At 37.8% G+C, this 13143-nt stretch overlaps 2 protein-coding genes across 3 annotated transcripts; both read left to right on the forward strand.

Annotated features, from left to right (window-relative positions):
• The first annotated feature begins 1532 nt into the window (after positions 1-1532).
• Positions 1533-12457, forward strand: LOC141656759 (disease resistance protein RGA2-like). 2 transcript variants are annotated; one of them, XM_074463805.1, is made up of 5 exons: positions 1533-1794; positions 4325-4585; positions 6747-6990; positions 9203-9565; positions 9707-12457. In XM_074463805.1, the coding sequence occupies exons 3-5, from the start codon at positions 6916-6918 to the stop codon at positions 12203-12205; spliced, it is 2937 nt and encodes a 978-aa protein (XP_074319906.1). In that variant the 5' UTR covers positions 1533-1794; positions 4325-4585; positions 6747-6915; the 3' UTR covers positions 12206-12457. The 2 variants fall into 2 exon arrangements, with proteins under 2 accessions (XP_074319906.1, XP_074319905.1); XM_074463804.1 differs by having other exon boundaries at positions 9203-12457.
• On the forward strand, positions 5070-6374 carry LOC141654848 (putative disease resistance protein RGA1). The gene has a single exon (XM_074461962.1). It carries the CDS (start codon positions 5070-5072, stop codon positions 6372-6374), a length of 1305 nt encoding a protein of 434 aa, XP_074318063.1.
• Positions 12458-13143: the final 686 nt, after the last annotated feature.

Below are 13143 nucleotides of genomic sequence, written 5' to 3' on the forward strand. Positions count from 1 at the left end.
TATACAATCAGTTGTATATGTTATATGGTGTAGAATCTGAGTTTTCTGATAAAGTGTCCGAATTTTATGTTAAATAATACTCCCTCTATAGTAGACCTGGCAAAATGGGTCAGACCCGAATGACCCGACCCGAAAAGATGACCCGAGACCCGAAAATAACCCGAACTTGCTTGACCCGAATATGACCCGAAACCCGAATTGACCCGACCCGACCCATACCCGACCCGAACATTGTCTGACCCAATGTTGACCCACCCGAGGTGACCCAATCCGAAAAAACCTGACTCATAACTGACCTGATCCCAAATGACTTGAAGTGACCCGAAATAACCCGAAACGAGTAGTACTAACTCATATTAATACTATATATTTCAAAATAAAGTTTCATTGGTTACAATAATGCCTAATAAATAGTTTAATTTGCAAAATAGTATTTTTTAATCAAAATAGTATTAACTTAAGTGCTTAGCCATTAACTCAAAAGCAACCTGACTCAAAATGACCTATACCCGAAAATGACCCGACCCGAAATGACCCGACAACAGGTCACCCGAAACCCGAAAGCGACCCATCCCGACCCGAAATATGTGACAGACCCGAAATGACCCAGCCCGTACCCGACCCGAGTGACCCGTTTTGCCAGGTCTACTCTATACCACACCAATGGTAACATTGAGAATCTTGGCACTATTCATGGTCGTAGGGAATCTTCGATATTATTCTTAATCTATAAGACAAAATATAGTCATGTGAGATCTTGTTTGGTTTATCGTCATGAATGCTATAAAAATATTAAATTTTTATAATTTTTAATAATGTGTAACTAAAGATATTCACATTGCAAAACGTGTCTCGACAAGTGTGAAAAAGTCAATGTTGAATTGTGGATTGCTGGGTTTGTCAAAATAAAAACTTGGTTCTTATTTAAGAACCAAGTTCTTTGTTTAGTTCCTAAAAAATTAAATAGGTTTATGGAGATAAGATGATTAATAGGGGTCCTAATTAAAAACTAAGAAAAAGTTATTCCATTGTGGTGTAAAGTTTTTAAACTTAGGGTAAAATTATTGGTAGTGTTAAGACAAGACTTTGGTATATCTTGAGACAAGATTCACTCAAGACTACCAATAACCTACCAAAGTCTTGATAAAGTCTTGACAAAGTCTTAAGGTGAGTTTGGAAATCCAATACTCAACTTAAAGACTCTTTTAGAGTCTTGACACAATTTACTAGGCATTTCTTCCAATCAATAATTGACATGTATATTTTTTTATTTTTCATTTTTTTCTTTATAAGGTGAAAAAAATAAGTAGGCTAAAAAGTAGAGTATGACTGATAATGTATAAAGTCTGAGGTAAATCTGAGTTGAGTCTGAACAATATAAAAATAATATAAGTTGGTGAAAAGCTGATGTAGCAGAGTCTTAAAGACTTTGGTGAGTCTACTGATAATCATACCCTTAATTAATAATTAGTAAAAAATGACGTGGGAATAGAAAAAACTTTTATGTGAAGTGTTTCCATTGCAATTGATTTATGTTAAATGAATCAGACAAGAACTAAATTGACATCCCAAAATGAAACGGATCTGATATTTAACCCGATCCGCAAACAAAATACTCTCCAATGAGGCAATTACCCCGTCTTCTCTCCGTCCTCACTCCTCTCGGTCGTTTCTGAAAACAACAATGGAGGTATTGTCCTGCCCATTGTTCGTATCTCTATCTTCATTCTTGGCTACAATTGAATCCACCAAATTTCCGCTACAATTACCTCCTCCTTTACTCTCTCATCATTGGTAAGGTAACTATTCATTCTTCCGTTTCCTCCATTTCGTTGCTGCGATGTCGTCGGATATTTGTCTGTGTAGCTGATTATTTCGATATGTGAATTTGTGAATTTTGCAATTTTTATGGAGTTAGATAGATGCTATGATTAGTTAATTGTAGCTTAAGTTAAATTTGGAAGTTTTGAGGAATTGTTTATTTGGCGAGGAATGTGTTTGTTAGAAATAATATAGTAGTTATCAATTTTCCGATTCGTTCTTACGTTTCTGTCAATTTGTTACTGAGATTACGGTTCTTTGACTGTCGCTGAAAATTATGGAATGTGATTCGTCTTTACTAAGCTACTATGTCTCTTTTCTTCGTTAATTTAGATGGATAGTGTCCGTCTTAAACAGGAATTTGTGTTTGCTAATAGACGATGTTAATAGTGTGGTCTATATATTCGCTTATTTGTTTATATGCTGTCCATCCACCCCCCTGAATTCCCGTTACATCGTCAACAACAGCCAGGGGCGGAACTGGGCCTAGGCTACTCGGGCTGCAGCCCGAGATAGTTTCAGAAAATAAAATATATAGAATACAGTGATATAGATAAATCATATAGACATTGGTAGCTTTCTGGTTGAACTCTCACTTCCCACAAAAGAAACGGGAGTTCGAGGTCTATTACACACTCATATTTGTACTTCTTTTTTAAGTAAACAATAATGTGTGAGAATAAAATTAATCCTGTTTCTTTTTTTTTTCCGTAATATTGTTTTGCTTTCTTTGTTTTCCCCATTCCGTCTCCCCTTCTATCTAAATACAATCTTTTTATAATTTTCTTGGTATTTCTCATGCTTTATTTTTTTTCGTACTCCATCCATGAGGCTTCTATGTGTTATAATTTTCTTGGTATTTCATACTCCCTCCGATCCAGACCAAAGGTAACACTTACTATAAACGGACGATCCACACCAAAGGTAACATTCCTTATTTGGCCCACAACATTACCAAATTATCCTTATACCCATTTGATATTTACACAAAATACCATTACATACCCCACCTACCAACATACAATTAAACACAAAATTACATGGCCCACCTATTTTTTCCCTCTTTACCCTTACTTTTTCCACCTTTTCTTAAATACTCCATTTTTTCCCATGTTACCTTTGGTCTGGATCGGAGGGAGTATTATATATTCTGAACAACTATTTACTTCGCGTAACCAAGTAATTTAGTTTTTAATCCATTTTAATCTCCCTTAATCCCAATCATTTGTTTGTCTAATAATTGATACGGGAGGAATACCATTTTATGTCTGAGTGAGTTATAATCAAATCACAAAACGTGTTATATACTTCCCTTTCTTTATCCAAGTAATTTTGATTACTCTAAAGGTGCCAATCAATACGCATAATTTCAAGTCGAACGAGTGAGACTTAGTATAAATTTTTTAACTGATTTTTGAATTTAAAATTTTGAATTTTTATTTTTTTGGTGCTTATTAAATTTTTTAACTTATATATTATTTAAATTTAGCCCTAGATACCTTTACTTTCTGGCTCCGCCCCTGACAACAGCATTACCCCATTGCCTCAAAACTCTCAAAGGTACTCTTAATTGTGGCAAAAGGGGGCCGGATGTATGCAACCTGCCTTACCTCTGTATTTCCTTTATCCATGCAAAATCCTTAGATTATTAGTATCGTTATGACGAGTAATAATTAATCGAGTCTTGACAGTGGTTTTCTTTCCAATGGCTTTTGATGGCATCTACCAGTGTATTCATTGATGGCTCAGCATGTTTGCGTTGTAAAGTACTTTGTTTCTGCATAAGTAGATAATCACTGAAAGATAGTTACAAGCTTATAAATCCAACTATAGAGATGAATTTCTCTTCTTTGCTTCATTAAGGCAGCATCTACTCGCTGTTGTTCATTTCATAATTGCTGGTAGTAATGTAACCAATCCGTCAGATTCTGAGCTCACTTAAGCTCTAGAGTAATATAACTAGAGTTCAGTGTCTACACAATGCAAAGCTAGAGATCGGCTTGCAAGATTTATCATGACCTTGAGCTTAGTTGAAGTACGTTATAAAAAAAAAATGATTGCACCTATGGAGTTAAAACTTAAAAGACACCATTTTCACCAGACGTGATTCGTAGTGTTTCAGAAAGTTGTAGTCTACCAATTACCTAAAAATAAAACTAAAACATGTTCCTATCCATTATCCAAGGTGAAACTAATCAAAATCATGCAGAGATTGTAATTTTTGCCCTTTCGAGTTCAACAATAAGTTTGGTGTCTAATTATAGTAATTACAGGAATTACTTGAGAAATTATGACTTATAATTTGTCTGTTGTAAATTAAGAAAACAAGAAAACTTCTACGATCAGGTTTATATTGGCGCATTCATTACTTATCCTGATTCCCGTAGGCAGGAGATTGCATTTTTGTATTTTGAATGATGATGTTCACATTTGACATGGTTTTAACAATAGAGCTATTTGTTCTGGCTGATTTTGATCAATTCCTCTTCTGTGATATATGTAGACACGCTTCGAGCAACATTGGCTCTTCAATAGCTTTCTTGAAGACAACTTTTCTTGGGAATAGCATCATTGATGTCCTCTCGGGATAGGTTTGTAATGTATCGGTGCATGCATTCGCAGTTGGCATTGTAGCTCCCTTCGACACTTGCTACAGTAGGCATGGCCTCAAATATGTCATTATGAATTGAGAACTATGGAGATCTTTAAAAGAACAAGATTTTGCTTGCCTATTTCAAGGGTGCTGGAGTGGTCATTCCTTCTGGTATGTCCTCTGAACTGTCGGATGGATAAGTTGATTCAAACTGATTTATTGCTTGCCAACTCTGATTTTCTGCTATTTCTTTCGCTACCACTCAATACAACAAAAATTACTTTCAGCTACTTAGACTCTCATCGGCTCATCGCTTTTCACAACATTATATTAATTGTTGTTTGTCTGTATCTTCATCATTCATCTACACCACAGTTGCAGATGTTGCCTAATCATAAGGGTCGTCTGTTATAGAGTTATGTGTAGAGGCGGGCGAACTCGACTTTTAACTGTGACTCTTACTACTCCACAACTTTTCTTGTGTTTAAATAAGCTCAATCAAACAAACAAATAAATAAAGTACTTATAATAGTCTGTCCGTTCTCTATGTAAATCCTCATCTTTTTTTTAAAACCTTGAAGAGCTGCCCGAAGATATAAGCAAACTAGTGGTGCTCTGACACCTTCACCTCGTTGGTTGTGACAAATTGAGTTATATGCCCAGGGGATTGGGGAGTCTGTCAGGTCTTGAAACACTAGGCCTTTTTGTTGTGGGAAAACCGGCCAACTCTGTCACTCCCTATGAATCTAAGGCTAAATTGGCGTGTGATCTATCAGACCTAGACTGTCTTGATAATCTTAAGAGGAGGTTGACTATCATTTTGGCCGATCGATCAAAGGATATAGTGTCAGAAGCCAAAGCTTCAAATCTAGCCAGGAAAGAGTTAAAGTATTTAACTATGATATTTAGGGAGAGTAGATTAGTGGATGAGATGGTGCTAGAGAACCTCAAACTCAGTGCTGATCTGACATACCTGAGTATAGAAAAGTATGGGGGGATGAGGTTGCCAAGTTGGATGAGAGAAGGTATCCATTGCTGGCTTCCAAATCTGGTTGATATTAAAATAGATGAGTGCAAAGAATGCATAAATATGTGCTCTTTTGGAAGACTCTCTCATCTTCAAAGTCTATACTTAAATGGATTGGATAAGGTGGAGTACATAGAAAATGGTAGTAGCAGCAAAAGTGACATGGTAGTTCTCGCAGATGAGGACCCTTCCACTTCCTTATTTCCGTCCCTTACACATCTCCACCTCAGTGACATACCTAGGTTGAAGGGATGGCGGAGTGTTACAGATTCTGTTGAAGATCGGGTTCAGAATCAACTCCTAAAATGGATGCCTGCATTTTCCAAATTGGAGGAAGCGAGTATGGAGATGGAGTTGGTTATTTCATTGGCCCAAGGTATTTCTTCTTTAAAAAACCTCACTGTTGGTGAGCAAAGATGTGGTCCTTCAAATGTGACTATTAAGCAGAGACAACCAGTCATCCTCCTCAAAAACTACCTTCCCTGGCTCCGTCACCTAACTGTTCACAATAGTCAAATGGAACATCTTCCCGAGGAGTTTCGAGGTATGTCTTCTTTGATAATCCTAGCAATATATGGTGAAGCATTGGTGGCGGTTCCAGAGTGGATTGACAGCTTCACCTCCCTTGAATACCTTTATATAGTTAATTGCCCCGAATTGAAATCGTTGCCGCACGAGATCAGAAACCTATCCAACTTGGAGTATCTATACCTTGATGGGTGCTCGACGGAGATTGCGGAGAGAGGCCAGGCGCCATCAGGCAAAGACTGGTTAAAATTCAACATATTCCCAACATTATCATTGAACCCGCTAAAAATGGGGAAGAAAATTCGCTATGTTGTAGTAAGCTGTAGAGTGACCCTGTGGTCTGGCAATTATGTCTTATGGTATTTTGTAGTAAATATTTTGTTCAACTGCATCTACTTAGCCTAAAATTCACACTATCTGGGCTGAAACTAGCCACACTCCTGTAAACATACTCATGTCTGAATGTCTGATTGCTATTTTTGCCCTTGCGAGTTTAAACAATATGTTTGGTGTCTAATTATCATTGTTATTGTTATTACTTAAGAAATTCCGACCTATTATAATTTTCTGCTCCAAATTTAGAAAACAATGAAACTTCTATGATTAGGTTTATATTGGTCGAGTGGTGTGTTCTGTTCACATTACTTATCCTCATTTCCGTACTGCTGGACTTTGCATTTTTGTGGTTTGATTGGTGTTTTTCACTTGTGAACAGGTTTTAATAATGCTATTTGTTCCTGCTGATTTTGACCTATCCCTCTTCTGTGTTATATGTAGAAATGCTTCAAGGAACAATGGCTCTTAAATATCTTTCTTGAAGACAACTTTTCTAAGGAATAGTCTCATTGCTGTCCTCTCAGGATAGTTTGGTAATGTATTGGACCATGCGTTCGCATTTGGGGCTGTAGCGCACTTCGATACTGCAGTTTGCATTTCGACAGTAGGCATGGCGGTAATTATGTCATTGAGAACAAGAATTTGCTTGCTTAATTCGAGGGCGCTGCAGTGGTTATCGCTTCTGGTAAGTCCTCTGAATTGCCGGATAGATAGAATTGCTTTTGAAACCAAATTTCAGTTGACAAGACATTGACATTTGAAACCAAATTTCCGTTGCCAAATACCTTATTTCGACTACATAGCCTCTCATAGCTTTTGGAGACATTATTCATTTCTGTTTATCTATATCTTCATCTACATCACAGTTGCAGATGTTACCTAATCACAAGGGTCGTCTGTTAGGGAATTTTGTGTAAATTTTTTAACAGTGACTCCTACTCTTACTGCCCCACAATTTTTCTTTTGTTTAAATAAACTCAATCAATCAAATAAAATATTTATAATTATTTGTCCGTTCTCTACGTAAGTCCTTTTGTCTTTTTCTGTTTTTAATAACTTATCATCGTTAATTCGCTATCTTAATACTAACCATATTATTTCCAACACATTACCTGGATATTGCCGTAGCAGGTGAGAAGATAGAAACATTCTGATTTGGATTTTGGAGTATATACTCTGTACTATATAGCCATATAGGTAGTACTCCATATTACTACAATTTTTTTTTCAGACGGTAATATCCGTCGTAAACTTAAAACGGGTTAAGTATAATAGATGAGACAAAAGGAAGATGCATAGGGACTAACAAAAGATTTGTTCTATGTATGCCAATGGAAGCATATTGAACCCGTTTTCATCTCAAGACGGATACTGTCGTCTTAAGGGAAACTTAATGCCATACCATCCAGCACATTACCTGGAAATTACCAAAGCTGGTGAGCATAATAAAAAAAGAAAGTACTCCCTATTATTTATAAGAAAGACCTTGACTTTAGACTTTAGTTGAAGTGCAGCACGCCAATATTCATGCTAGAATCACCACACACATATTTCAGTATACTACAAAGCTGAGTGCACTACTTCATGCTCTTTAGTATGCTCAAAAAGTAAAGTTTTACAAAATGGAGCCAAAAGTATTATTTATCAGATAATAATTTGCTAATAGACGATGTTAACAGTGTGGTCTATATATTGGCTAATTTGTTTATATGCTTTCCATCCCCCTCCCTTAAGTTCCTGTTGCATCAACGAAAATATTACCCCACTGTCTCAAGAGTCAAGAGTAACCGTAAATTGAGGGTAAAGGGGGTCGGATGTATGCAGCCTGCCTGCCTTACCTCTGTGTTTTTGTTATCCGTGCAAAGCCCTTAAATTACCAGTATCCTTATGATGATAATAACTAACCCAGTCTTGACAATTGCTCTCTTTCTAATGGCTTTTGATGGCATCTACCTCCGTTTCTACTTTTTTTTTTTCTGGTGTTTTTTTAGCGCGAGTAATCAGCTTAATTTCAACATCGCAGACTGATTCAAATTGATTTATTGCTTGTCAACCCTGATTGTGCTATTTCTTTTGTTAATCTTTATGATTCTTATTTGCTCTCCATCAAAGACAGCATTTCTACTAAAATTACAACAAAAAATACCCCCACTGGCCCCCAGTCTACTCTACACCATAGTAGCAGATGTTGCCTAATCTTAAGGGTCGTCTGTTAGAGAGAGTCGTGCGTAGAGCTGAAACGAACTCGACTTTTAACAGTTACTCTTACTACCCCACAACTTTGCTTTTGTTTAAATAAACTCAATCAAAGAAAGAAAGTATTTATAAATAGTCTGTCCATTCCTTATTTAAATCCTTTTTTTAAATCTCGTCATCGCTTTCTTTGTACTAACTAACCCCATTATTTCCTTGTAATTACCGGGAAATTGCCGTAGCAGGTGAGAAGATAAGAACATTTTGATATGGAGTTTATTATATACTAGCCACATAATTTCCAAGACACTACCTGAAATGAATATTAGTGTAATATTCATGCTTGAATCAGCAAACTCATTTCTTTCCGAGCTCCAGGAAAATTCCTTTTTTTATCTTAACAGCCAGATTAACAGATATAAATCCAAGTGTAACTAATCAATAAATCATCTTCTTAACACCAAATTTTAAAACTTATGCAATCTTCATCTTGCCAAAAGAAACAAACCTTTATAACATTCTTTCAAAAAGGCTGAATGGCTGAATTAATAGTCACTGAGGTGGTTAAAACTATTGTAGAGAAGGTGGGTTCCAAAGTTTGCAAATCAATAGTTTGTGCAGCTGACATTGATTCCCAAATAAAAGGGCTTCAGGACATCCAAACTACCATTGAAGCTACAATTCATGACGCACATGCTGTGCAGGTCTGTAGCCATTCTCAACGAGATGTGGTCGAGAAGCTTGAACGTGCACATGCCAAATTAATTGATTTCCAAAATGCAAAAGCCGCAAAAGCCAGGCAGAAAGAACGCATGGGCGGAACTAAGTTCATCATAGAGGTGCGCTTGTTCTTTTCCCCTTCAAACCAGCTCGTCTCCTCCTTCAAGGATGCTAGGACAATCAAGCGTATTACGGGTGAACTGCGTCGCATTGCAAGTAACCATGCACTATTTGGGAGCATAATAAGCTCGTCAACTTTGAACCAAACCCGAACATTGAGCAATGTATCAAGGTCATATATGAGTGCTCATATGGTGATTGGAAGAGATGGAGACAGGGATAAGATGGTAAGCTTGTTATTAAGCTCCTCCGCCGCTGCTGGTGTCCTCCCTGTTGCTTCCTTTGTTGGAATAGGTGGAGTTGGGAAGACTACATTGGCTCAGTATGTGTACAATGATGAAAGAATTAAAAGATATTTTGATTTGCAGCTTTGGGTTTCTGTCACCCAAGATTTTAACGTCAAGGATGTATTACGGCAGATGGTGACGTGTGCCACTGATGAAAAAGCTCTCGACTACGAGATCGATCAGCTCCAACGGCGTCTGTTTAAAGCAATTGCCGGGAGGAGGTTTCTGCTTGTTTTAGATGGTGTGTGGGATGACGACAGTTTGAGAGCAAAATGGCTAGAATTGAGAGCCCTGCTCAGGGTCGGGGCTGAGGGGAGTCAAGTTCTCCTTACCACACGTAGCGAAACAGTTGCTAGAATTATTGGGACCCATGACCCATTAATTGTTAGTGATTTAGGAGATGATGATTCATTGCTCCTCTTTGATTATGTGGTTGCTACAGAATGGTATGAGCCAGGGGTGGAGGCCATTGCGAAGGAGATTGCAAAGATGTGTCCTAACGTCCCTCTTGTTATACGGGCAATTGGAAGCCTTTTAGTGGGTAAAAATACTGTCCAGGAATGGCGAGCTGTTTGGAATGAGCTTGCAAATTCTGTATCCTATGGCCGTGACATCATGGGCACTCTCAAACTCAGTTATGATCAATTAGGTACAAGGGTAAAACCATGTGTTCTATACTGCTCTTTGTTCCCAAAGGGATTCCAGTTTGAAAAAAGTATGCTCATTCGTCTTTGGATTGCCATGGGATATGTTGAGGGCGAGTATGCTAATCAAAGTTTAGAAGAGGTGGCAGAAGGATATGTGTTGTGCTTGCTAAATCGAGGGTTTTTCTTTAGTAACAATAGGGATGGATACAAGTGCCCTGATGTTTTTCAGATGCACAACCTGATGCATGATTTAGTGCTCTCGATTGGTGGGTATAAGTATAAGATGGCAGATTCAAATACAAATGAATTTGATGAAAAAGTTTGTCATGTATCATACCATTTAACAGAAGACTCGTCTTTCAAAGTCCCATCATCACTATTCAAAACAAAGCAGTTGAAATCGGTTCTTCTCCCTCTTCCAACAGAAAATCTTCGTTCCTATAAGCAAGTTAGAGTTTTCCCATTAGAATTTCAGTCTTCGAGGGAATTTCAGTCTTTGAGGGTACTGCGGATGCATGGGCTAGGGATTAATAAACTGCCAAGATCAATAGGCAAAATGATCCACCTGACGTATCTCGACTTTTCGAGAAATTCTATCCATAAACTCCCCGAATCAATTACACAGCTAGTGAATCTGTACTTACTTGACCTATCCTACTGTCGAAGCCTTGAAGAGTTGCCCGAGGAAATAAGCAAGCTAGTGGCACTCAGACACCTTATCCTCTATGGTTGTAACAAATTGAGTCATATGCCCAAGGGGTTGACCAGCCTGACACGTCTTGAAACACTAAATTATTTCGTTGTGGGAAAACCAAGCAACTCTTTCACTTCCTATAAATTGAAGGCTAAATTGGCGTGTGATCTAGCAGACCTGGGCTATCTTGATAATCTTAAGGGCGAGTTGAAAATCGTTGTGGTTGACCGATCAAATGATCTAGTGTCTGGAGCCAGAGCTGTAAATCTGGACAAGAAAGAGATTAGTAAGTTTAGTATGATATTTAGAGAGAGTAGAATAGAGGATGAGATGGTGCTAGAGAACCTCAAGCCCGGTGCTGATCTAGAAGAGCTGACAATAAAGAACTATGGAGGAAAGAGGTTGCCAAGTTGGATGAGAGAAGGTATCCATTGCACACTCCCTCATCTTACATTTCTTAAGTTAAAGAAATTAGATAAGGTGGAGTATATAGAAAATGGTAGTAGCTGCGAAAGTAACTACCTTTCCACTCCCTTATTCCCGTCCCTCAAAAGGCTAACCCTCAGAGACATACCTATGTTGAAGGAATGGTGGAGTATGACAGAGTCTCCTCAAGATCAGGGTCTGAATCATCTCAATCAACTCATAAAACAGATGACTGCATTTCCCATACTGGATAATGTGGAAATGGACATGGAGTTGGTTATTTCGTTGGCCCAAGAGTTTCTACAAGATATTTCTTCGTTACATACTCTCACTGTTTGTGGCAAAACCGAGGTGGTAGCAGAGCAAAGATGCGGTCCTTCAAATGTGGTGGTTAAGCAGAGACAGCCAGTCATCCTCAAAAGCTACCTTCCTAAGCTCCATACCCTGCGTTTTTACAAAGATCAAATGGAACATCTTCCTGAGGAGTTTCGAGGCATGTCTTCTTTGGAAAGCCTACAAATAATCAACTGTGAAGCATTAGAGGCGCTTCCAAAGTGGATTGACAGCCTCACCTCCCTCGACATCCTTGATATACAATGTTGTCCCAAATTGAAATCGTTGCCGGACGAGATGAGCAACCTATCCAACTTGAAGACACTATGCCTTGAAGAATGCTCAAGCGAGCTTGCTGAGAGATGCCAATCAGGAGAAGACTGGCCCAAAATTCAACATATTCCTAACATTACCGTAATACCATTAAACCTGCTAATAATGGGGAACAATGAATTGAATCAATCAAGTGAAGAGCCATGAGACTTTAGTTGGTGTCTTCAATTTTGATGTAGTTGATTTAATAGTGAAACTTTAGTCTTTTGTGGAAGCTTTGTTTTAGTACACGAGACTTTTGTAGGATTGAATTTGCTACCGTTTGGTATACCGTCACTAGTATATCGTCCCGTTTGATGATTCTTATCTCTGTATCTTTTCTATTAGTTGAAATTGATGATGTTAACTGAGCAACTTGGTTCGGTTTTTTTCAGTCTTGAACGACAATGTTACGTGTTCTAGGTAATGTTGTATTACTGTATAAATTTGACCCGCTCTTTATACAACCGTACCCTGGATGCTAGTTGGAGTAGCAAGAAAAGAGCCACAAATGCGAATATGTTTAACCTGTTACAGAAATTTGAATCCACAAGTATTATGAACAAATGGAAATCGGCACGGTATCTTGGGTACAAATGGAAATGAGCATTGGTAATTTGGTATCATGCTGTTTTAGAATACCCCACTACTTAAGGCTAAGATTATTGACAAGACTTCATAACTGTTTCCGCAACTTTTCACTAACTTTTATTATTTCTTTATTTCCTAGGTATCATGCTGTCTTGTAAAGACTGGCCTATAATTCAACATATTCCCAACATCTGCATTGAACCCGCTACTAAAAGTGATGAACCGCAATCGTAAAATGAGGAAGAATTGGATGAATCAGTTCAGATAAGAGCCCATCTCTTCCAAGATCTCCACTTTTTGCTGCCGGCTGTGTTTGTTCATTGCATTAATATACTCGTACAATAATGGTGACAAAGGCGTTTAGAAAGTACTAAGCTCCATTTTATAGTTTTAGCCTTATCTTTTAAAATATTTGCAGTGTTGTAGCAAATGGTATCATGAATTGCGAATCGTTAAGAGAAAATTCTATTTGTCGCTTACTGAAACTACATATAACAAAAATACTCTTAAGAGCG

This window comes from Silene latifolia, chromosome 5 (assembly GCF_048544455.1).
Source record: "Silene latifolia isolate original U9 population chromosome 5, ASM4854445v1, whole genome shotgun sequence".
Classification (NCBI taxonomy): domain Eukaryota; kingdom Viridiplantae; phylum Streptophyta; class Magnoliopsida; order Caryophyllales; family Caryophyllaceae; genus Silene; species Silene latifolia.